This window comes from Rhinopithecus bieti, unplaced genomic scaffold (assembly GCF_001698545.2).
Source record: "Rhinopithecus bieti isolate Rb0 unplaced genomic scaffold, ASM169854v2 scaffold_84002, whole genome shotgun sequence".
NCBI lineage: Eukaryota > Metazoa > Chordata > Mammalia > Primates > Cercopithecidae > Rhinopithecus > Rhinopithecus bieti.
This window is the reverse complement of record NW_016841755.1, coordinates 346,081-372,029: the sequence shown is the minus strand read 5'-3', so window position 1 is coordinate 372,029 and position 25,949 is coordinate 346,081. Positions and strand designations below refer to the sequence as shown.

At 46.3% G+C, this 25,949-nt stretch overlaps 1 protein-coding gene across 1 annotated transcript in view; it reads left to right on the top strand.

Moving 5' to 3' along the window:
- The first annotated feature begins 922 nt into the window (after positions 1–922).
- The window catches only part of CYB5A (cytochrome b5 type A), a 39,036-nt gene continuing 14,009 nt past the window's right edge, over positions 923–25,949 (top strand). The window contains exon 1 of the mRNA XM_017866128.1: positions 923–1,192. Coding sequence (XP_017721617.1) covers positions 1,064–1,192 — 129 coding nt within the window. The 5' untranslated portion in view covers positions 923–1,063. The remainder of the gene's footprint in view (positions 1,193–25,949) is intronic.

Genomic DNA, 25,949 nt, shown 5'->3' with positions numbered 1-25,949 from the left:
CACATGTGAAACCTCTAGTGTGGTTCTTTTTGGAATTAACTACTATGCTCAAAAGGGCCTAAATAAAATACTAAATTTTAACATGCTGGAATTTTTCTCTTTTTTTCCTCCTTCAAACATTTGTAGCTCTTTATATGTGGTATTTTCCCTGCCTCAGAAGGGAAAGAGGGTGCCTTTTGGGGAGGTTCTCTTCCAGACTCCTAGAAGAGAATCTGATTTAGCTTAAATGCACAACCAAGGCCTTGCCACGTCACTGGCCAACCGCAGCCAAACTACTTCAGTCACAGAAATAATTTGGACACTTCTGCTTTTTAAGGAAAAGATGATTTCCCTGGATTTTTTTCCTGTGAGGACGAGGGATTCCAAAACCCAGCGAGGTCAAGCACAGTTCGCCAACTTTATTTTTTGGGGCGCAGGGCATTTGCTTCCCGAAGTCAGTTGCGAAACCGTTTTCTAGCGCGCACGGGGCTTTCGACTCTTCCGTGCATGCGAAGGGCTACCCGAGACGCCCCCTTTATGGACTTGGCCATGGCTACTTTTGTTACAAATTAACGTCTGGGACTCGGGCTGCTGCGAATAGGAAACTCCCGCGATTCGCTGCCCAGGTCGCCGCCCTCCCAAGAATGGACTCTGCACCTGCCATCCATGCCCGCTGGTACACCTCGCTCACTCGCACGCTTAACCCGCCGGGACGCCCCCGACCTCCCACCTCCTCCCTAGCCACAGTTCGTCCCGCCCTTCCGTGCAGACTCCGTGGAGTCTGCGCGCTGCGGCGGTCGGGAGATTGTGAAGGGCACCTCCGGCAGCCAATTAACACCCGCACACTGGGCGGGACCACGCTTGGGCAGGCGGAGGGGGTCGACCAAAGGCGGGGACTTTTGAATGACAAGGATGACGGCCAACCGTCGGGGGTTCTTTTACTGCGCCCCGCCCCTGAGCCTGCCGCCCAGCCCCCGGAGCTGTGCCCGGCTCGGGGAATGTCCCGGGTGGAGCTGGCGGAGTCGCGCGCTCTGCTCCACCCGACGCGGCTGTGTGTTCTAGGCCTGGCTCGCGGCGAACCGAGATGGCAGAGCAGTCGGACGAGGCCGTGAAGTACTACACCCTAGAGGAGATTCAGAAGCACAACAACAGCAAGAGCACCTGGCTGATCCTGCACCACAAGGTGTACGATGTGACCAAATTTCTGGAAGAGGTGAGTTGGGGATGAGCGGTTTGGGGCGCAGGGAGCGTGGGCCGGGTTTGGGGGTTCACTGGCATGACCTGTCTTTCGCGGCCCCGAGTCCGCATACGTACGCCTGGGCGCGCCCCTTCCCCGAGTTCGCTCACCTGCGCGTGTACGCCTGGGCGCGCTTCCGAGTCCGCACACCTGCACGTGCACACTTGGGTGCCCCCCACCACCCCCATTCCGCACACCTGCGCGCGCACACTTGGGAGCCCTCCCCGAGTCCGCACATGTGCTCGTGTACACCTGCGAGGTCTCCTCGAGTCCATACACCTGCGCGTGCACACCTGGGAGCGCTCCCCGAATCCGCACACCTGCGCGTGCACACCTGGGAGCGCTCCCCGAATCCGCACACCTGCGCGTGCACACCTGGGAGCGCCCGGGCACGGTGGCATCATCGCTACGTGGTCCGGGGGGGCGCACTAGGCAGGAGCTGGTGCACTAGGCAGGAGCTGGCGCTCGGGCCCTGTGGCGGTGCTGGAGCAGCCTTCCGGGGAGAGCGCGCAGCTATGCGGGGGATTTAAATGATCCCTTTCTCCCTTGAGTTTGAATAGAAGGGTGTCCTTCCACGACCGGCGGCATACCCGGAGTGGCCGGCTGGAGACCACCCACCCCGAGAGCTGCGGATCCCGCCGAAGGGGACCCTGAGTGCGGAGGTCGGGTGTGGTCCGGGCCCGCCCTTCCCTTGGCAGTTACTGGCCGACCTTGGGGCCCACATCCACTCGCGTTCACCTGGAAGAGGCCCGGTGTTAATTAACCTTTTCCTGGCTTTGGCAGCCAGGTGCCCTGCTTGAGTCCTGAGACCGCGGTGTGTGGCTCGAGCAAGAACACTGCAAGAGGCCAGGCAGAGCAGCGTACGTTCTGCTGTCGGACTCGCCCCTAACAGCTTTGGAAGGTGTAATAGGGAACGTTCGTTAACTTAAAGGAAGACATTCCTTTGATAAGATTATTTGCATTCGAATATAATTTTTGCCACACACGCTAAGGGGCGTTTTTGGTGGTTGTCTTAGATCCTCTGGAAGTGTTTTACCACTTTTGGGGAGTCTGAATCATGAATCTTAACGCATGCTCACGCCCCTCTACCAATAAATAATGAGAAGGTTTAGTGATGGGAATTTTTTATATAGTCCAGGAGCAGGGAGACAAAGACAGATGCCTAGTCTGAGCTGGATCACAGTTTACATCAGAGGACTTTGGTTTTGCAGAAAATGTTAAAATCAAAAGGCCTGTTTTAAAAAACGAGGCTGGGCCAAGCACGGTGGCTCACATCTGTAATCCCAGCACTTTGGGAGGCTGAGGCGGGTGGATCACTTGAATTTAGGAGTTCGAGACCAGCTGAACCAACATGGCGAAACCCCATCTCTAACCCCCAAAATACCAAAATTAGCCAGACCTGGCGGCGCACGCCTGTAGTCCCAGCTACTTGGGAGACTGAGACAGGAGAATCCCTTGAACCTGGGAGAGGTTGCAGTTAGCAGAAATCGCACAACTTTACTCCAGCCTAGAGGACGGAGTGAGACCCTATCTCTAAATAAATAAATAGAATTAAATAAAAAATAAGGCTGGAGTTGATGTTTATTGGTAAGGTGTTTCACTCTGGAGCAGTACCCAAAGATAAAGTCGTGTTACCATTTAGTAAGGAGGGGTTTATATTAGGGAATCAGAGCTGACCTGCCCTCTCCCTCCTGCCCAGCTGCAGATCCTGGCATATAACAAACATCAGTTCTCATTAACTCTAAATGTGGAATTTTAAGACACAGTGTGTGCTTTGTCTGTTTGTGTTTATAAAAAAAGTAGCATAAGAGAATATTAGGATATTTTATATTATGAAGCATTTTCTTTCTTTTGTTTTCTTTTTTCCTAAAACGAGTTTTTTCAACCCTGGCACTGTTGACATTTTGGGCCAGCTGATCTTTGTTGTGGCGTCTGTCCTGGGCATTGTAGGATGTTGAGCCACCTCCCTGAGTTCTACCCACTAGATGACCGGTACCACCACCTCCCCTATTTTTTTTGTTTTTGAGACGGAGTTTTGCTCTTGTGGCCCAGGCTGGAGTGCAATGGCTTGATCTCGACTCACTGCAACCTCTGCTTCCTGGGTTCAACCAATTCTCCTGCCTCAGCCTCCCAAGTAGCTGGGATTACAGGCATGCACCACCATGCCCAGCTATTTTTTGTATTTTTAGTAGAGACAGGGTTTCACCATGTTGGCCAAGCTGGTCTCGAACTCCTGACCTCAGGTGATCCACCCACCTTGGCTTCCCAAAGTGCTGGGGATTACAGGCGTGAGCCACCGCTCCTGGCCCTACCTCCCCTATTTATAGCAATGAAAAATGTCTCCAGATATTGCCAGAGGTCCCCTAGGGCACATAATCTCTCCAATTTAAAAATTACTAAGGTTACTGTGCTTGACTTTAGGGGTTGATTTTCAGAGAAGATAACAAGGAAGTGAAGATTATTGTTAAAATGTCCTCAAAACCATTTACTTTCACATTTCATTCCTGTGAGTCAGGAAAGGAGGGATTGTGCAAAAATTTTCAGAGAAAAACAGAGATGAGAACAAGCTCTTGAGTGCGTAAATTAGCTGAAAACAAATTCCTTTATTTTTTCTTACTCAAAGTTTTTGTGGAGAATGCATCTCAAATAAAATGAACAGGAGGGTGGCTGACCCCAGGAACGGCTAGGAGGATGGCGTGAGTGAGGAGGCTGGGGTGTGGGAGAAACACAAGGAGTTTGGTTTCGTCCTGTGGACTTGAAGGGGTTGGAGAGATCTTCAGGCGTCGGGAGAACTGCATGCGCTTCTGCCTCCGCTGTCTGCCAGCATGTGGTTCTGGGAAAAAGCAAGGCCACTTAGCCTTTCCCTGGATTATGCCTGCCCTGTCGGCTCGTCCCGATTCGACCTTTTATGGACGTATTTTTCCATTTGCTGTCTTTATATTATTTGCTTTGACTTTCTATGACCATCTCTTGCTTATTGCATATCCTGGTCATTGGCTTCCCAGCCTCCGGCAAGGCCTCAGGTTCTACCTGAGATTCTAACCAGGATTCCTTGCAGGTGACTTCCTGTGCTCCTGGGATTACATCTCAAGCATGCATCTTCTCGCTCAGAGCTCTTCAGCACACTGCCCTGCCAGGTAGTTCTTTTATGAGGCCAGTCTGTTTAAACATCTCAAACCTACTTTTAAAACAGAAATGAGTGCAGAATGTCTCTTTCTTCCCTGCTTGCCCGGTCCTCCTTCCTGTCTTCTGTTGTTGAAAGGCTCCAGAATTTCATGCAGCCTTTGTGTGTTAACTAAAAAATATTTTATCTCACCTAATTTACCTAAATATGAAAGATTTTTCTTCCCCTCCTAACTCTCAAATGAGCTTTCAGTCATTATGGGCTAGACCTTTGTCTACTGTGAGATCCCCCATCCGTATGGACAAGATTTCTCATGACTATTTCCCCTTCGTTCAGAATGTCCTAGATTTATGTGCATGTCTGCGTTCATGTTGAGAAGGTGTGTGGTGAGATGGTGGAGGGATCCTGCTCTGCTGGCAGGTACAAGCCAAGAACACAGGTTGAAGCTCAGCTGTGTAGTGTGCGCTCCGACCTCCTGAAATAATGGCCTCTAAAGCTGTTTTTGCTGTTCAGGAAGAGGGGTAGAAACCTAAGAGGGAAGACTGGTTTATTACTAATGGCAGTCTACATAGCAGCAGGTGCTTAGTTACTGTCTGATACTTAAAAGATTTTGAGCTTTATTGCCTACATATTTTGAACTAGATTTTTTTTCAATCCTGAGTTATAGTTTTTGAGTTTATATTAGTGAAACTGAGTCTGCTGGATCATAGAACTTCAAGGGACAGTTCTTTGAAATGAAAACTTAGGCATTTAGGGCTGGGGGAGAAATGTTTGCGTTTCCCTTTCTGTGATTTGGGCAGCAGCATCTATTCAGGTTTTAAAAGAGCTGTGGAAGGGAGAGAGAAAGGTATCCTGTAACTAACAACAGTTACATGGAAGGGAGAGAGAACAGTATCCTGTAATTAACAACAGTTGCCTTAGATGTTGCTTTTGGTTCAAGTCAGTGGGTGTTTGATTTGTGACATAGATGTTGTCCTGGAAAACTTTATAAAGCAGAATGTAATGTCTTTTTGTCAAGTTGTCTCCTCTCCCTTTACATCATAAAAATGGAAACTTGTTTCTGTAGAACATTTTCTAGTGATCCTGGAATTCTGATAGTCTTGGACCTGAGGCTTAAATGTTCTTTACAGCATTCTGCCTCATAGAAGCTATTGGCTCCTGACTCACTTTGATTTTTGGAGTCTTAAGAGTGTTCTTTCTAGCAAGTTTTGTTGTAGGGACTTGCTGTTTGATATTTTCCGTTGAACATGGCTGCCTACGTTGCGTAGACCGGTGCTTCCAAAGCTTGGGGATTGAGGAAGAGAGTGTGGGTGTTGAAATTCATTGCCCTTAATTCTGAAAAACATAGAACATGTATCTTTACCCTTGTTAAAACTACCATATTTAGGGCTAAAATGCTAAATGCTTTTGCTTTTTGCAAGAAAATTTGATAGTATTCTGAATCTTATGTTACTAAATGGCTGCAGTTGGCAAATATGCCTTTGATGCTTGTAAAATGGGAACATTGTTATTATTTAATATATACCGTTAGGTAAATAAAACTTAGAAATTATGGAGTCCATAGGAGGGAAACATAAAGGTATTGTTGGTAGTGTTGGTGGCTTAGGCATCTTGGGTAAAGTGATAGCAAAACCACATCTTAGAAGGCCACCTGGGGAACGTGAACCCGTAAGTCTTTTATATATTTCTACGTATATCTCTGTATTTTTTGGTAACCTGTTGCTACTTTTGAAAAGAGATTCCAAGAGGCAACTTTGTTTTGAAACAGTAAAAAAAAAAACAGTAAAGAAACACCGAATTAACTTTTGCTTTTTGATGATCTTAAAGGTAGTTGAAAATTGTAAATAAGGAAGGGAAAACACATGCAAGCCAGCTTTGGTAAATCAAGGAATAAATAATACGCACAATTCTACTGAATGTGAATCTCTGGTATTCTGACAAGTCCTCCCGGTGAAGATGGCTGATAAGTGCCTTTGTAGTTGAGTGGAGTCTGAACAACCCTGTCCCGCTGGGCATTCACGGGAAAGCATTGGGCTGGGGTTAGGAAAACTGGACCTGGTCTTAGACCTATCATGGAGGTGACCTTGGGCAGGTCAGGTAGTTCTTTCAGTCACTTTCCTTGTTCTGAAGTGGGGACTCTTGTGTCACTGGCGTCTGCATTGGGAGAAATGATATGTGTGAAAACACTGGAAAAAGTATGTAAAGAGAAGGCATTTAAGTGACTATATTTTGATTGAATAAAATTTTAAAATAAATTGTTTTATGTGAAAGGTCCATTATTTAGTAGGAGCATATCTCAGAAATTACAGTGTTTACTAGTAAACAAAATGACTCAAAATACAAATATTCACTTGAAACAATTTTCAGGAATGTGTGCTTTGCATGATTGGAAATCATCCCATTTCGGGAGCTTTTAAACATACGACTTTATTGTGTAAGGCAAAATAATACATGATCATGTTAAGGAAGTGGACAGTGTGGAAAACTGCAAAGCAGAAAAACAAAGCTGCCTGGAGCTCTGCTCTCCGAAGGTGGCCAACATGAGCAGTTTGCACACTCACTACTACAATGTCCTGCTCGTGGATGTGCTTTGCGTCCATGGAAATATGCTCTGCATGCTCTGTAATCTCCCTTTTTCTCTACTGGACTAGGTGTTGAGGGACCAGTCCTGAATTTAAGTAACTCCTATTCCCAGGCTGCCTCCTTACTGTATAGAGGGATCCTAATGTACGGAATCCTCTCTCCTTCCATGTTTTTAGTTTCCCACTTGCAATTACCTCCTTATGGTAGATCTTTGTAAGTGGGATTCTTGGGTGAAAGGATGTACACTTCTACTTTTTTTTTTTTTTTTTTTTTTTTGAGATGGAGTCTTGCTCTGTTGCTCAGGCTGGAGGGCAGTGGTGCAATCTCAGCTCACTGTAGCCTCGACCTCCTGGGCTCAAGTGATCCTCCCTCTGGAGTAGCTGAGACCACAGGCATGAGCCACCATGCCCAGCTAATTTTTATATTTTTTGTAGAAATGGAGTCTGTTGTTGCTCAGGCTGGTCTCGAACTCCTGGGCTCAAGTACTCTGCCCGCTTTGGCCTCCCAAAGTGCTGGGATTACAGGCATGAGCCACTCTAAATTTGGATGGATGTTACCAGAGTGCCCTGGGGTGGCACGCCAGTGTGTGCGCTTCTCGGTTCTTAGGAGTGGAGAAACTTGGTTGCACCTCATTCAGCTCCCTTCCTGAATTATTTGGCTGTGTACTTCTGTTGAAAAGGGAAATGTATGGAATACTTTTTTAGCCCCTTTAGCTTATAAATTCTCTTAAAAGTGCAGCTGTGGCAAGTAATACCTTGTCTATTCTATGAAAGCATTTCATTGTCTGAAGGCTCAAAACATCAGAAAAGTGACCGGAGGCAGCAGCTGCCTACATGGGAAGCTGAGTAGCGGGCTCAGAGCCATTTTTGGAGTCTCAAGAGAGTCCTTTCTAGCAGGTTTTGTTGTAGGGACTTGCTCTTTGTTATTTTCCATTGAACACGGCTGCCTACATTGCATAGACCAGCGCTTCCAAGGCTTGGGGATCGGGGAAGAGAGTATGGGTGTTGAAATTCATTGCGCTTAATTCTGAAAAACAGAATATTTTAATCAAATGTGCTTTCTTCCCTATTACCCTTGGACCTAGTTTTCTTGGGAACATGGTCTTGAGTGTATATGGTAACTGGGTATCTGCGCCTTTTACTGAATTCCAACATGGGGACCGGGAGGGTGAGCTGAAGATAGGGTACGGACAACTCAGTTCTTGCTGTTGATAGAATCTGGCCTGTGCTGCCTGTTAGCTTAGAGCTGACATCTCTGTGGATAATGGCAAGAAGTTACTTTCTTACATCCATAGAATTCTCTCTAGCAGGCCCATGCCAAAATGATGGCTTCTGAGTCAGCACTGATGCTGGGGAGGTTCTGGAGGGGTCGAGGGATAAGGGATGTGGACTTAGGGGAAGGGGTGGAGTGATTCATAACCTCTAGGCTCAGTTAAGGGCCCCCTCTGCCTGGCTGGTGGGCACAGGAGCCTGTTTGAAATGGAATCACTTGAACTCTTCTGTAGTGGAGGGCCTCGGGAGTGTCAGTTTCTAGCTTGTTTCTTTCACTGCCTGCTATTGTTTGTTCTTGGCAGACCTAGTCCTCAAGCTTTGTGCAGCTATGTCCAGAATTAGCCAGGCCACAGAATATATCCAGCCTTCTTTCCCTCATCTTCCTCAGAAAGTGTTAAGTAAATGCCATTCATGAACTCTCCCCAAGTAAATGCTATTCTTGAATCCTCCCCTCCCCAACAATCCCTAGTGAGCTAATAAGAAAAGTGATAGCAGTGGACATTGGCTGAATGTTTATGGACATTCAGTATGTGCTAGGGAGTACGCCAAGTGCTTTTTGCACATAAAACCTTCTTTGCGTTTGTGCTTTTAATCTTTCTTTCTTTCTTTTTCTTTTTTTTTTTTTGAGATGGAGTTTTGCTCTTCTTGCCCAGGCTGGAGTTCTATCTTGGCTCACTGCAACCTTCCACCTCCCAGCTTCCAGCGATTCTCTTGCCTCAGCCTCCCAAGTAGCTGGGATTTACAGGCATGCGCCACCATGCTGACTAATTTTGTATTTTCAGTAGAGATGGGGTTTCACCATGTTGGTCAGGTTGGTCTCGAACTCCTGACCTCAGGTGATCCACTCGCCTCGGCCTCCCAAAGTGCTAAGATTACTTTGGGAGGTAATCTCTCAAAGTGGTGTGAGCCACTGTGCCCAGCCTGTGCTTTTAATCTTCAAAACAACCCTATGGGGTCAGTGGTGATGGTGTCCTCCCTTTTAAAGGTAAGATGCTGTGTCTTAGGGAGATTTTGCAACTTTCTCAGCAAGTCCCACAGACAATAAGGAGCAAAGCCAGGGCTTCAGTCCAGGCTGCGGGCACTGCGGCCCAGTGTCTTCAGTGCTGAGTCTGCTGCTGAGGCTTGAGACCCAAAGAGTATTGAAGAGAACCTAGTGTAGCTTTAAAAGCAGAAGTCCATCCCACTGATACAGAGTTGCTATCATTTGCTGGAGACCTCCATCACTGGAGAGTTCTCTGTAGGAACGAGGCAGAAAGCAAAGGGGATTTGTGATGCAAAGATCTGAACAAAACCAAAACCCTTGGAAGGTTAATGGGCAAAAATATGCCTTTCTTTCCATCTGTTGTCAGTTTACTATGTTGCCTTCTAGGAGGTGAAGGAAACAGCCATTCTTGTTTCTTGTAGAGGAGTTTTTAAATAGACGGAGTCGGGGCGGAGTCTTTACGACCTCAGTTTGTTCGTGACCCAGATGCTGCTCTCACCTGGCAGGGGCTGCATCATCGGTGTGGTTTTGGTTTGGAGAGAGATCGTTTACACATGTGGTGGGTATGTGTGAGGAGGCATGTGTTGTTTGGGAAAAGGCCTCTTAAATAACTGCCCTGGGAAGGATTGTTTAAATGGAAATCCGAGGAGGTTCCTGCTCCGATAAATCCCTCAGTGGGTCCCGCTCATCTCTCGCCCGCCCCTTCCGGGTCCGTATCCCCTCTGCATCTGCCACACGGCTGGTTGCAGGGTGGTTAGAACATCTTTCTCTTCTAAGCTGAGAGCAGATGCCCTGGCATGGCCTCTCTTATATCTTTTCCACCTCTCATGGTGGCCACTGGGCAGTCAATTCTCAGGATTTCATTGGTTCCCTCAAATGGGTGGTGGTTTTATTAGTTTTCAGCTTGAGTAATAAATGCTATTTACTTCTTTAAAAAGTATGATTTCTAGAAGAAGCACATACAAACAAACTTCATCTTTTGGAAACAGATTGTCATTTCTCTGTTTATTTCCTTTCAACGGCTTCCTATTGCATTTAGAATAAAATCGTATCTCTTTGCCCTGGTTTGGAAAGCTCTGAGTGATCCGGCCCTTACCTACCTCCCCCACCTCAGCAGATAACACTGTGTCCTCACTGCTAATGCCCACACCTGATCACATTGACCCTTTCTCTCTGTTTCTCAAACAAGGCAAACTTGTTTTTGCCTTAAAACCTTTGCTCTCTTTTCCCCTGTGTCAGTCTCGACCCTGTTCAGGTCTCAGCATGGTGTCCCGTCCCGTTTTGCGCCTCTGCTAGCAGTTAGACCCACCTGACTGTGATATGCTGCCTGTCTGCTGCTTTCTGCACACGATGAGGGCTCCTGCCTGTCTGGCTGCTGTGCACCTGGCCCATGTCTGGTGCCAGGAAGTCACTCTTCCCGGGATGGAAGAGGAGAGGAACAGACACGAGCCCCTGCCCTGTGACTATCTTTTTTTTCCTCCTTTTTCATACATAACACATACTAGTGTGATCCCTTCTTACTCTGCGGCCCTTGTCCGGTGCCAGGAAGTAACTTCCTAGGACGGAAGAGGAGAGCCTGGTGGAAGAACAGACACAAGCCGCTGCTCTGTGACTGTCTTATTTTTTCCACCTTTTTCCACGCAGGGCACATACTAGTGTGATCTCTTCTTACTCTGTAGGCCTTGGCCTGGGATTTTGTCCCTGAGAATTGCGCACTTAGAAACTAGTGGGACTGTATTGTGAAAGTCTGGATTGTGACATAGTCTCAGGGCATGGAACACAAGAATGGCATCGAGGGAGGCTCCCATGCAGTCAGTAGAAAGGATGAGGAGGATTAAAGGTGAGGGGAGCACTTCGGTCTGCATTTTCCAGTCTCTTCCTGCCCAGAGCCCGGGCCCCCACCTGTGCCTGAAATCCTATTCCCCTTTGCACTCACAGACGCTCCCTAAACCACCCAGTGTTCCCTGGTGTAAACCAGGCCCCTCTGGGCCGCACCCCGCTGGGTTATTCTCGTCAGTGTTCCTGCTGTTTTTTCTCCTTTCCTGCAAAACACACACACGGACACACACACACACACACACACCCTCCTCTCCTGCAGAAACACACACACTCCCTTCTCCCCTGAAACACACACACACAAACACACACACAGAGCCTCCTTTGACTCTCCTGCCCCCTCCAGGATTTACTCATTTTTCTGCTCCCCTGAATAGTAGAACGCTCTGAAAGGGTTGTTAAGCCTGGTCTCCAATCCACCTCCTCCATTCCCTTTTAAACCACACCCATTCACCACAACTTCTCTTGTCAAGATCTCCCAGGGTGCCTTGTGTCAGCTCTCAGTTCTCCAACACAGTGGCTCAGCAGACTCTGACACAGATGCTAACCCCTCTGGGTTGCCATCCTCTCCTGGTTCCCTCCTCCCTCTACCTCCTGTCTCCTTTTCCCACTTCTCTTCTGTCTGACCTCCTTACTGGAGGACCCCCCTGGGGCCCGGGCTTTTCCGCTTTGGCAGGCTCACACAGTAGCATGGCTTTAATGTGCTAATGAATCCTGGATTGTCACATCACATCCTGGCCAGAAAGACCTCTGTCCTGAACTGGCTGTTGTATCCCTGAGGCTACATCACAGTTAGATGTCCAGTAGGCTTCTCACCCTAAGGTGGGAAACACTGAAGTGGTTTCCTGTCCCACACCTGCTCCCTCCGCATGTCTCCATCTTAGCAGATGGCAGTTCCATTCTCCCAGCTGCTCAGGCCAAAAGCCTGGGGGTCGTACTCCTCTCTTCCGTTCTCTCATACCCACATCCTGTCCACCAGGATGTTCTGTGGGCTTAACTTTCATGATGTCAGAATCTCACCCATTTTTTACCATCTCTACTGCTGTTCCCCTGGTTGGAGCCTCCATCTTCTCTCGCCTGGTCCCCTTTTGCCCCCAACAGTGTATTCTCACTATAATAGAGTGACATTTTAAAGTCAAATTGGGTCAGTATACTCTGTTTAAACCCTTCAAGGACTGATTACACTGCCCGTTTTTAAGACTTAGGATATGGCTGCAGTCATCAGGAAAGTGTAGTTCTGGCAAAGGGACACATACATGTCCATGTAGCAGAATAGAGAGGCCAGAGATAGACTCACACAGAGATTTCCACCTCATTGACAGAGATGGAAAAGCAATTCCATAGAGGAAGGATAGCCTTTTCAGCACGTAATTCTGGAACAATTGGACATCAATAACCAAAAATATAAACCTTGACTTAAACCTCACACCTTATGCCAAAATTAACTCAGAATGGAGCATAGATCTAAATATAAAATGTAAAAGGTTTTTGTTTTTTGTTTTTTTTTGAGATAGGGTCTTTCTCTGCAACTCAGGCTGGAGTCTAATGGCGTGATTACAGTTCACTGCAGCCTCCACCACCTGGACTCAACTCAGGTGATTCTCCAGCCTCTGCCTCCCGAGTAGTGAGGACTGCAGGCATGCCCCCCCCCCCCCGGCTAATTTTCCCTTTTTTTTTTTTTTTTTTTGTAGACACAGGGTTTTGCCATGTTGCCCAGCTGCCAGCTGGTCTCAAACTCCTGAGGCTCAAGTGGTCTACCTGCCTTGACCTCCCAAAGTGATGGGATTACAGGCATGAGCCACTGCACCTGGCCAACATGTAAAACTTTTAAAAGTGACTTAGGATTAGGCAAAGAATTCTTAGACATAGTAGAACTGTTATCTATTTTCAGTTCTTTGCACTAGAAGGTTATTCCCCCCAAATAACATATGGCTCCCTGCCTCACCTCCTTTGAGAACTCACTCACAGTCACCTCAATGAGGCGTATCCTGACCACCGTATTTAAGCCTGGATATTACTGCAGCCCCCTGCACTCCTGAGCCCAGTTATGCTGCTGAGTTTTCCCCCGGTAGCATGTATTACCTTGTAACATACAGTATAATTTACTCATTTATTAGTTTTTGCTTCTCTGTGCCCTTCCACTAGAAATGTATGCTCTGTGAATGCAGGACTTTTTCTCTTTTATTCACTGATAAATCCAGTTCTTAGAACAATGCTGGCACATAGAAAGGGCTAAATATTTATTGATTGAATGAAGAATTAAAACTTTATAAATATAAAATACCAGAAAGCTGATGTGAAATGACTGTTGGGTGACATTGAATAATTTTCTGATACTTTATTTTATTTCTCCTTTGTCTCACCTGCATATTTCAACCCAGTTTATTATGATTAAACATGAAAGAGAGACCTAGTTATTTGGTATTGACAGGAAAAATAACAAAAGAGAGAGATGGGCACATGCCACTGTCAGTCCTGCTTTCTTCCACCTCTGGGCTCAGCGTAGGCTGTTCTGTTATCTCTTCTTTTGTTTTTATTTATTTTTAATTATTATTTATTTAAGTCTTACTCTGTCGCCCAGGCTGGAGTACAGTGGCACAATCTCGACTCACTGCAACCTCGGCCTCCCGGGTCCAAGCAGTTCTCCCTGCCTCAGCCTCCTGAGTAGCTGGGATTACAGGTGACTGACACCATGCCCGGCTAATTTTTGTATTTTTTAGTAGAGACGGGGTTTTGTGTTGTTGGCCAGGCTGTTCAAACTCCTGACCTCAGGTGATCCGCCTGCCTTGGCTTCCCAAAGTGCTGGGGTTATAGGTGTGAGCCACCGCCCCCGGCCTTGTCTCATCTGTTGGCTATTCCAGCTTAAGATAGATCATGGTTAGAATAACAGCCTCTCTTAGGTCATCACTCATCAACTGGGCCCCCATTTTGGTGGCTTGCGTATTCTTCTGAGGACATTGGGTTGCATTGGGTTACAAAGCAGGAGGTAAGCTGTGGTAGCTTTGGGCCTGGCTCTGGGCCTGGCAGGACTGGTCCCACAGTGCCCTCCTGCTCTTGTCCCTCAGAAGCAGGCCTGTCCCTGGTCCTTCCCTGTACCCCAAGGTCATCATGTCAGAATTGGTGGCTTATGTACCCTTCAGAGACTAGAAGAAGAGTTAGCACACCTGCTTTATTTTATCCAGTGAGACAAGTGTAGTAATGGTAGAAGTTGAAATATTGGTCAGGGCATAGTGACCAAAATTTGGTTCCCAGTACGTTTTAGACCACACATTTACTAATTCAGTTCTAAAAGTAATTAAGAAGAATTTTGCTTATCTTTTTCAAGAAGGGGAAATTCTAACAGCATTCTGCAGGATGGTTGCCAGCTCACAGTCTGTCTGTGAGACCTGTCTGCCCTTGGCCTAACTAACCTTTAAGAACCATCTCATGTAGAAATGTCTATTGTTCTTACCATGTTTCTATGAATGTGTGCCATTTGGTTCTGTGGTTCAGTAGAATCCAGCCAGTTGATTAAATCCAGAGAAAACTTTTGAGGTTGAAGGAGAGGTGGTGAGAAGGGGGTCCCTTGGGTTTGGTGCTGGAATTGGCCTTCAGTAATTTACAAAGGCCAGGAACTGTGCCAGGGACTATACACAGTCTCTGTGGCAATATAAAATGGGGATGAGGAAGAAGGGAAAGTGAATTGATCTTTCTTGAACATCTCTACTTGCCAAGGAGTCTACTAATTAATTCACTTAATCCTGCAGATGGTTAGCTGCTAGATAGACTGTGCCTGAGGGACTCAGGAATCATCTGGACTTAGACCTCTGTTAGCAGATCTCAGGGAAGTGGCTCTCCTCTCAGTACACACAGTGGTTAGGAGACCTGGTGTGGAGTCAGGCGGCCTACGTTCATTTCCCAGGGCCTCCCCTAACTGACTCCATCACCTCTGTCTGTAAAGTGGGGATAATAGTAATGGTAATGCCTGCCTCTTGGGCTTGTGAACTTTGGAAGGGTCCACACAAGTGCTCAGAGCACTTCCCTATACACAGTGAGCGTTTGTTAAATGTTACCCACTGATATTTGCCATTATTTGTCCCTAGACTTGTTCCCTGGCTGCTAGAGTGGAAAGGACAGAAGTTGAAGGCATTTTTTCAGGCTGTGAAATGCAGAGCTCTTCGGCAGAAACTCCAGGTGCTGTCTTCCAGTCTGGGCTAATTTCTCACTGGAGACCCAAGCCCTCACCTGAGCCATATAAAGTTACCCCTGTATCCTCCATGACACCATTGTGTTCTGCCTCAGGGCCTCCCTGTGTCTGTGTCCCAGGCTTGGGATGCCTCCCCTTGCTCACTTGGTGAATTCCTGCTGAAATGTTCACACAGAGTCCAAGCGTTGCCTCCTGAGTGACCCCTCCTGGGCCCTTTATCTGCCTCACACTCCTGGGAGAGTTAATCCCTCCATCTTTTGTGCCATGACTCCCGCACCTGATGCTCACCACATTTAGCTATTTGTCTACATATCTGTTTCCTTGCTAGTCTCTAACTTCTTGAGAGTGTGGCCATGACTTTGCCATTTTGGTAGCAACAGAGCATGGCTTGGCATTTGTCAGATGTTTGAATGAGTTTGTGGGTCCCGTAGGCAAGCTGGGTGACGGCCAGAGGGGCCTCTTTAGTTTCGTGCCGTGACCTTCAAGGTGAAATGGGAAGTAATTCCAACAGTGCTTGTGGGGATTCAGTGAGAAGGTGGATATGAAGCCCTGAGTTGGTGCCCCGTGCAGACGCTGGCCCCTCCACAGAGTCCAGAATGGAGCAGGACAGAAGTCTGATGAGCTCAAACCAACTTGGAGGCCATCACCCTTTTCCGTCTTAGAAAAACAGCATCCGGAAGTGAGAGGAAACGTTTGGTCAGGGCATCTTGTTATCTTATTCTAAATCTTGCATCAAGTGTTCATTCTCCAAACTCTTTCGAGTTGTTTTCATTTTTGGCTTAACTATTGCAGATAAGCTCTTTAAATAAGTTAATTTTTGCCTAGTCATGGTTTATGGACCATCTCTTTACCCCACCTTTTTTGGTAGTGTCAAGCATTTGGAATGAAAGATCCTGTTTAAAACTCCAGAATGGATGGACTTCAGTCACTTAGCATTGCATTTAGGTGAAAAGGGTTTTTTGTTACGGTTGTCCTTTTCGAACATCTCTTACTTGCCAAGGAGTCTGCTAATTAATTGTATGACTTAATCCTGCACATGGGTAGCTACCAGACAGACTGTGCCTGAGGGACGCAGGAATCATCTGGACTTAGACCCCTGTTAGCAGATGTCAGGAAAGTGGCTCTCCTCTCAGTACACACAGTGGTTAGGAGACCTGTTGTGGAGTCAGGCGGCCTGCGTTCATTCCCCTGGGTTCATTTTTGCTTGGTTATGCAAACCCTCCGAAGGCATGACTTTGACCTGCTGCAGATTGTCATATTGTAGTGTCGTTTTGCATACGCTTCTGACTGTTTAATAGGGACAACCTTGTAGTCAAGTGGAACCCTAACAGTAGGGTGTGTGTGCGCACGTGTGTGTTTTGTGAATCTTTTGTACTTGGTAAGGCCCAGAAAGGCAGGGCAGATGACAACATTTCTTGAGGTTTAGAAGTATGTGAAATTTTCTCCCAAATTCTCAAAAGGGAAATTTATGAAGAAACTTTATTTTAAGACATCTTTTATATTTAAAGACACTTTGTTCAGAAATGTAAAATGGTCATTTTATTTGCATGTTTAAAAAAAAGGTGGGGGGAACTGAACTCTCAAAGTCAGAAAGCAGGGTTCCCATTCCACCTCCCTCGTGAGCTTTCAGTGTGGCACTGGGCTTCATTCCTCTGCGTCCCATTTTCTGTCTGAAAATTTAGGATGTTGAGTCTCTGAAGGTCCTTTGCACCTCTAAGCCTCTGGGATTTTTCACCTTCACCCCACGGTTTTGAGTCCAGATCTCCAGCTCAGTTGTCTGGTTTTGATGCCGGGCTCACAGAGGAGGTGGAGGATAGTGGGCTGTGCAGGAAGCTGAGAGGAGTTAAGTATTAAGGCTGGCGCTTGTGATGGGTCAAAGGGGAGAGATGGGGTTGGAGAAGCCTCCGAGCTGGGTCAGATCCCGGTGCTGCGCTGGTGTTGGAGTGTCTGATCTGCGCACCGCCAGGTCCTCCCCGGCCACCCTACTCTGTGGCGATGGCTCCTCCAGCATGTTCTTCAAGCCTCCCCTTTTCAGTTTCTTCATCTTTATGTATCTGCTCTGTGGATCCACATCCTAACTATTCTAAAGGGGCTGAGGTTATTTTTTAATAGGTCCCACTTTTCCAGACTCTACTGTGTTCAGGCAACAATTCAGATGCCCCTTCATGTTCCTCTTGCTGCTTGGTGCATGTCAGTCGCTGATTGGTAGGAAGCTTCTTGAGGCTCCGGACTGTGTATTCATGAGTTTCAGATGCGTCTGCATGTTCACACAGGTGGCGTTTCTTGACTAAATGATTGATGTTGTAATAAGAATTAGGCTCAGGAGATCCCCTGATACTGGCTTAAGCAGGACAGGAGTTTATTTGCCCTAAAGAAGTAAGCTTTGCCACCAGAGCTGTGTGATAGCTGCGTCGCACTCCCTTCTTGGCCAGTCCTGGGGACAGCCTCATCCTCGTGCTCGGAGGCGGTATCTTCACTCCAGGCAGCAGGATGAAGGAAGACAGGGCACAGGGGATCCAGCACTCCAGAGGGAAGACTTCTGGAAGGGTCTTCCATTCCATGAGCCAGAGTTTAACCACCTGAGATGCGCAGCTGCAAGGAGGCTGGGAAGTAGTTCTAACATCTTTCTTTGTTGGCTATTCCCAGCTCAGAGTTTTCAGTGTTAGGGAGGAAAGGAGAAACAGACATTGGAGCAACGAACAATTCCGCCTCCCTCCCCCTCACCTGATTTGTTCAACTAAGGGCACCTCCTGTGCTGCATGGGTGTTGACGCTCTCTTTGAGAAGTTCCAGAGGCGTTTGATTTAGCTGCAGAAATTCACCACCGTAGGTTTTTGAGGAGGGTACAAGAAATGGTGAAAACAATATTTGAGGTTGAGATCCCAGCAGCAGTATACGCAAGGGACAAAAGTGGGATAAGGATTGGACTGAGGAAGAGCAGCTGGCAGCTGCAGCCAGAGGCCCTCCGTAGTTTCCCTTATCTGCTGTCAAGTGAGCCAGACTGTTAAACCTTTGACTTTGAGATTTTATAACTTGTTTCTCCAAGGCCACTAAAATGTAGCAATTTTAGGAGTTAAGGGCAACATTAAACAAAACTATTATTCTGTATCAAGCTTAAGACAATCTCGTTTGACCTAGTTATTTGAGGAATATAGCTGGCAAAGATAATTCCAAAAATATAGTTTATACCCATTTTTACTTTCTGGGTAGAGTAAGGAACTATAAAATGGCCCTAGAAACAACAGGAATGAAGAATAGGCCTGGTAATCGTTTTCACCCAGTGACCAGTTTCTGAATAAGTAACAGTTACAGACTGCACATTCAAACCTAGAGTGACTGATTTTACCCACAGCATTTTCTTTCTCCTTAAGATTATTGCCTTCACACTAAGAATTTATTGTTTATTGAAATCATCTGTATCGTCGCATCAGATTTATTTTATCTTGCCAGTTTTTATAGATCCGCTTTTAGTGTACACTCTTAAGTAGAAAATATAATTTTCTTGCAGTTTTAAAACTCCTTTATACTGTGGAATCTCTAATAATACATTTATTTAGCATTTCTCTTTGGACTCATTCTAAAAAGAAGTGGAAGCATCACTTGTGTATATTTTCTCATTCTTGGCCTCTTAACATACGAAGTTATCTCAAGATCATGTCTTTATTGATTGTACTTACTTTACAGCTGACTTGTGACATATTTGCACTATTGTGCTATTATAAATCACCTTCTGCTATTTTACTCTGATACTCATGTTTTCTTGTATGGGAAATTGGACTCCTTATTTTCATGTGGAAGCAGCCATGTGTGCGCTCTCTCACTGTTACTTATTACTGAAGTGGGGAGCATTTGAGAACTGGAGAACGGCATGCAAATGAAGAAGGCCTTCTAGGGACTGGCTGTGCCATGTGAACAGTCCTGGGTGTGCCATCCATGGGGCCTGCCAATATTGCCCGGAAGGTTTGGGTCAGCTTCTTTTTTGTGTGACCTTGGTGGAAACCACTGAGCAACATGGCATTAAACAGGCCACGTGTCTTCCCAGCGAGGTTCTTACAATGTAGGTATGAAGGAAGGAAGCCCTGTGATCCCTGGGGGAACTGTGAGTGTAGACCTGGTCCTGATAGCCTTGGCATCTCTCCTGCAGGAAGAATCCCAGGAGCAGGTGAATCCCACCTGCATTGAGCGTCTTTCAGTTTAGAGCAAATCCTTACTGCTTAGAGTATATTTAGAAAGAGGCATGGCAAGGGCCATGGCTAGGCCGGCCTCGTAGGTGATGAGCTGTATGTTGCCCATCAGCCTTAAGTGTGTTGCTTTTTTACAGCTGGTCACTCAGCAGTGTCTATCTGAAAATACTGGCTTGGTGCTATTAATTAAGGATGAAATGAAAAGCTTGTTTCTGTGTGTTAGCATTGTCCAAAGGACTGTAAATAGTGCTTAATTCATTATGGATATTTGATGCCCAGTGAAGAATAATTTACCAAGTTTGTAAAACAGTATTTTCTTCCTTTTTAAACTCTTTTATTTCTTAGGAAACCAAGGCTGTACCTCTTAGATCCTTGAATAGCGCAGAGGTGCAGGAAGTGCCGTTCGTTGGGATGACTGGTGTTGGGCAGAGGGGTGACCTTACCCTCCAGTCGGTCACTCAGCACACAGGGGCTTCTTCCCTTGACTGTCCTTCTAGCTGAGATGACCTAGGCTTTCCTTGAAGTTATTGATACCATCAGCTAGCACTTCATTTTCTGCCATATTTGCATTCCTTTCATTTTTGTGCATACGTATTTGGTGGACCCTTGACCTTGATAAATCCTCAGCTTTACAAGTACAATTACAACTGTGTTTCTCACATTACATGAAGTATAACTGAAAAGGTTAAGACACCAGATTTTAGTGAGAGTAAAACAAGGACTAAAGTCATAAAACTCTTTTTTTTTTTGTTTTGTTTTGTTTTGTTTTTGAGATGGAGTCTCACTTTTGTCACCCAGGCTGGAGTGCAGTGGCATGATCTCAGCTCACTGCAACCTCTGCCTCCTGGGTTCAAGCAATTCTCCTGCCTCATCCTCCCAAGTAGCTGAGATTACAAGCGCCCACCACTACACCTGTCTAATATTTTTGTATTTTTAGTAGAGACAGGGTTTCACCATGTTGGCCAGTCTGGTCTTGAACTCCTGACCTCAGGTGATCCACCCACCTCAGCCTCCCAAAGTACTGGGATTACAGGCATGAGGCACTGTGCCTGGCCACCATAAAACTCTTAATTTATATTAAATTAATGCAAATAAAAGAAACGCTGCTGTGCAAGCCTTCTTTGCCTTGTCATTATCCAGACAGGAACTTCTTCACTTCACCTCTTGTTAGAAATACCAAAATTGTTAGAAATAGGTAATTGGTATTGTAAGGAAATGTCAGCATGGAGACAAAAGATCTCTCAGCAAAACAGTCTTTACTTTCTGCAGAAAGGGTGCTCAATGGCAGATGGAACAATGGCGAGAGCACACCTGAACAAAGGAAAAGCAGACATATTTATCCCTTACACATTTGGTTCGTCCTTAACTGCTATGTCCTGCATCCCTTGGCTGGAGCAGGACCTCACACTCTTAAACTGATACCCAGTTTGCTAATAGCCTAAAACTTTCCTAAATAGGTAAGTGCAAAGAAGAACAAAGAAGTTGCTTAGGAAAGGTTTAAGGAAGCAATAACAATTCCAAATGAGAAAGGGGCCTAGGCTGTGAGCTGGAATGTGTCCGTGAGCATGTCCAACAATTACATAGGATAGGGCTTAACAAAGAGTTACTAGCACAAAGCAAGGAGGCTTGAAGAAAGTTAGTCTTTAAAAGAATCTATTATTTCTAACACTTAGGATTTATTCTTTAACAAGAAGGGGAGCTTTGAAGAGGAAACTTTTTACTTTCTATACCTCTTTATGCCTTAGGGTTGGCAAGATGGTGAAACAGGTCAGGCTTGATCCTAAAACCTGCCACAGAGTCATCGGAGACTCATTTGGTCCTTGGCCATCTTCAACTTTTATATTGGCCTCCCCTTGCATGAGTCAGTTGATAGCAGCGTATTCTGCCAGAGTAGTTCAGTTTGTGGCAAACTGTTGTTCTGGAGATAGTTTGCACACAAGGTAACTACAGTTAATGTATTGTGTACTTGAAGATTGTTGGGAAAATCTTAAGTGATCTCACCACACACACACACACACACACACACACACACACGGAAAGTACATGAGGTGGTGGGTATGGTGATTAGCTTGATTGAATCATTTCACAATGCATATGTGTATCAAAGCCTTACACTGTATACATTACATATATACAATTTTAATTTTTATTTCTTAAATATACCTTGATAAATCTGGGGAACATTTTTAAAAATTAGAAGGTGAGAATCATCAAACTGCACTGTGGGATGAGGGCTGGAGAGTCAGAGAGGTACCCGTGGTAGCTATGGGGCTCATTCATTCCTGCCTTCAGGGAAAGTCACCCAAATCCACACTTCAGTGATATTTCAGCTACTATGAGTTTAGGTCCCATTGGGTCATCTGTAGACAGTCAGAACTATGAAGCTGTGTCAGGGAAGGCCAGAAGTCTCTTCTGTGCTATTTCTTTATCCCCAGATGAACTGCATGCTTCTTCAAGCTTGGATCACGTTGATGTTTCATGTACATTTTTCTGTCCCACACAATGCCTTGCACAAAGTAGACAGTAAAATGTTTTGATGAACTGAATCAGACAGCAGTTAAGTATGAAATCATATGATTTGAATGGGAAGAACTGTTAGAGCTCAGAAAAAGTAGAGTGCTATGAAAGGAGGAGTTGGAATGAGAGGGAAAGTTCCCATCAGCCACTGAACTGGTTATATATAATAATTACAAAACCAGTGTGTAAGAATGATCCGTGCTTATCTCATTTATTTATCCAATGAATACTTATGGGTATTGAACTAAGAGTTAGAGAAACAGTGATGAACAAGACAGATCCATGAATCTTAGAAACAAATTGATATGAAATGTCGCTGTCACTAGGTATGCTCCAGGGAGGAGCTCTGGGACCTCCCTCAATACCAAACCCCGAGGGTGCTCAAGTTCCTGATATAGAATGATGTAGTATTTGCATATAACCTAGAGGCATCCTCCTGAATATTTTAAATCTAGATTACTTATAATACCTAATGTAATGTAAATGTTAGATAAACAGTTATTAGACTGTATGGTTTAGAAAGTATTGACAAGAAAAGAAGCCTGTTCATGTTCAGTACGGAAGCAGTTTTTTTTCCTGGATATTTTCCATTCATGGTTGGTTGAATCTACGGGTAAGGAACCCGTGGATATGAGGGCTGACAATAATTGTAGGTAGTGACAAATACTGAGAGGGAAATACAGCAGTAAAGGATAAAGGTAATAGTGTAGGGACACAGGCAGGCTGCTTTAATTAATTTTTTAACTTCGTGAATAATGGGGTCTTGCTCTGTTGCCTAGGCTGGGGTGCAATGATGCAGTCATAGCTCACTGCAACGTTGAACTTCTTGCCTCAAGCAGTCCTCCCACATTGGTCTCCCAAAGTGTTGGGATTACCGGCGTGAGCCACCACACCCAGGCAGGCTGCTTTAGATGGGGAAATCAGGGGAGGGCTCTGAGGTGTTGACATTTGAGCAGAGCATAAGTGAGGTGATGGATGAAATCTTGTAAAGGTCTAGGAGACCAGCATCCCAAGCAGAAGGCAGATGTTGGGTTCTGAGATGGGGACCAAGGGTGGCCAGCTGGAGGGCCTGCCAGAGGCTATGTGGCCATGCCCATGAGCAAGGGCCTTGTAGGACATGGCAAATACTGGATGTTTGTGGGAACATGTTTGTGGGAACAGCAGTGGGAACCTGTTACCGTTAGAACATCACTGGAAGCATCTGTTTCATCTCTGAAACTCCTCTACTTTACCTTCTATCTCTGCACCACCATTACTGCCCCCCTCTAGACTACCGCAGCATGATGCTTTCCCAAGGTACCATGATCAGCTTCTAAAAGTCTTCATGGCATGGCAGTCTCAGGGGAACTGATGCTAGGAGGGTGGGAGACCAGCTCGGTGACAATTGCTGTTGTTCTGGGTGGTGGCAGGGGAAGTGGTGAGAGGTGGTTAGATTCTCAGTCCGTTTTGAAGATTGCCAACTGGATTGGCTGATGGAGTAGATGAAGAAAGAAAGAGGAATAAAGCTTGACTCCTAGGCTTTTGGCTGCAGCATCTGGGTGTGTGGCGGCAGCATTTCCTGTGAATGAAAGACCGGAAAGAGTGTGTTTTGGGGAGAAAGTGAGACATGCCATTTGGTCCTGTTGTGCTGGGGTGTGCGTTAGCTGTGGAGTGGAAGTGCTGAGTAGCTTCTGCATGTGGGAGGGACCTGGGGCTCTTCCACTGCTTTCCTTGGCTGACAGATGATACTCTAAGTGGGGAGACTTGATAAGATCATTAGGAAAGCCAACGCAGATGGAGGAGGGGTGAGGGCCAGGGACTGAGCCCCAGGGTGCTCCTGCGTTTAGACACGTAGACATCAGGAGACTGTGGTGGCTGAGAAGGTTGGAAGAATACAAGCAGAGCCTGTTCCCCTGGAAGGCAAATAAAGAGGGCAGTTCAAGGACGAGAGAACCGCTGTGCAAGATTCTGCTGCGAACTTTTATATGTGAGCTGTCTAAAGCCATGGAGCAACAGGAGCTGGGAGCTGACATTGCTGTTTACAATGCAGGGGTGTGCTGTGTCTTCCTGAAAGTCCTTTAGTATTGTATTGGGTAGGGGTGTGGCAGTTAATGTCTTCTGAATTTAGACTGTGTCGACCTTCAATCTTTTAAAGTGTATTTCCTGTTTATTTTCCCATAGCTAACCTTTAAATTATAGATGCAAAAAGCAAAAGCCATTTCCAGTTATTGGTATTCCCTGGGTTGTATCTGGGGATTCTCATATGCTGTCGAGAACAAGGTATATTTGGGTAACTTACAAAGTGGAGATTTCACAAAAGCATGTGGGAGACATTAGGAGCCACAAGATATGTGGGCATGATGAGTGAGTTCCAGTAACCGGTTTAGCCTTAAACGTGATCTCTCTCCCTGACACCTGTTCTCAGCATTTGGCCCCATCTTCCATTCAGTTATGCAAACCAAACATTGGCTCCAGTGGCGCTTCCTGTCTCCCCCGCCATCCTTACTGTCCGGAAGCCCTCTCGTCCACTCTGCCTCACACTGTGCACACCCTGGCACCTGCAGCTGCCCCCACCCTACACCCTACCCTCTGACATGGCTGCAGAGAACAGCCTTCCCTCACCCTCCCTTGCCCTTTTGTCTGCTGTCCACTCTGAAGCCTGGGTTATATTTTAAAATTAAATCTGATTGCGTTACCTCCTCAACTTAGATCCTTACCATGGCATCTCATTGCTCACAGGACAAAGATCAGAATCCTTTGAGAGGCCCAAAAGCAGCACACAGCCTGGCACAAAGCAGCACACGGCCTGGCCTTTTCTCCTACCCTGGGATCCTATGAGTCCTTCCCTTCCAGACCCTGAACTCGCCGTTCCCCACCCCTGCTACACCTTCCCCGGACACCCCTTGGCCCCTGTTGACTGCCACTCCTGCCTTGTGGTACAGCTCAGCAGGGCCTGTCCTGACCCTTTTGTGTGGGTGACATTCCTCTGTCATATTCTTCATGGCACTAAACTCGTTCATCTCAGGACACTTCCTCTCACTTGCAGTGGCATCGTGGCAGTTACTCCTATAGTTACTTCTGTTTCATCCCTCCGGCTGTGAACTCCCTGAGGCGGGAGCCATTGCTATCTTGGCTCCAACTGTGGCTGCCACATGGAGACCTTATACGTGTTTGTTGGGTGAATTAACTCAAGTGCATAATAACAAAAACAAATGGAAATCTTCCTCTAGAAAGACGGAAGACTGTTGGGGGCAGCTCACGTGGAAACAGCTTTGCATCTCCGTGCCCATCCCCACTTCTGGTTCCTCCTTACTGTCCCGCGACATCCTCTTCCCGGGTTCTGCAGCTGGTCACTTCCCACGCATGGTCGCATGAGTAGAGGCTTAGCAAGGAGTGCGTTATGGAGGACGGATTTCTGCTACCCGCTTCACCGAAGTGGGAGCACAGCTTCCATTAGGCTCAGGTTCTTTGGGAGAATTTCACCTCTTTTGTTACCTCTAATCTTACCTATGTGTAACCACACATTTTGGTGGTCTTCTTAAATCTTTTAGATAATCATCAGATAATTTTACTTACCTGTTATTCTACCACTTTCTACCTTGCCTTTTCTTCAGGCCACCGCCAAGGGCTATAACCTGCCTAAAGGTTAGGACATATACCGCTGCCGCACATGGATCTCTGGGCATAACCAAGATGGCATAACCAGCAGCATTCCCAGTTTCTCGTTGTCTCTTCAGAATGCTGACAGACAAAGAAGAGCATTTTCTTTAGTCTCCAAATGTGTGGCTCACACCTGTAATCCCAACACTTTGTGAGGCTGAGGCAGGTGGATCACCTGAGGTCAGGAGTTCAAGACCAGCCTGACCAATCTGGTGAAATCCCATCTCTACTAAAAATACAAAAAGCAGCCAGGCGTGGTGGTGGGCGCCTGTAGTCCCAGCTACTCCGGAGACTGAGAGAGAAGAATCGCTTGAACCTGGGAGGCGGAGGTTGCAGTGAGCTGAAATCGCACCACTGCACTCCAGCCTGGGTGACAGAGCGAGATTCCGTCCCCCCACAAAAAGTGATGTGT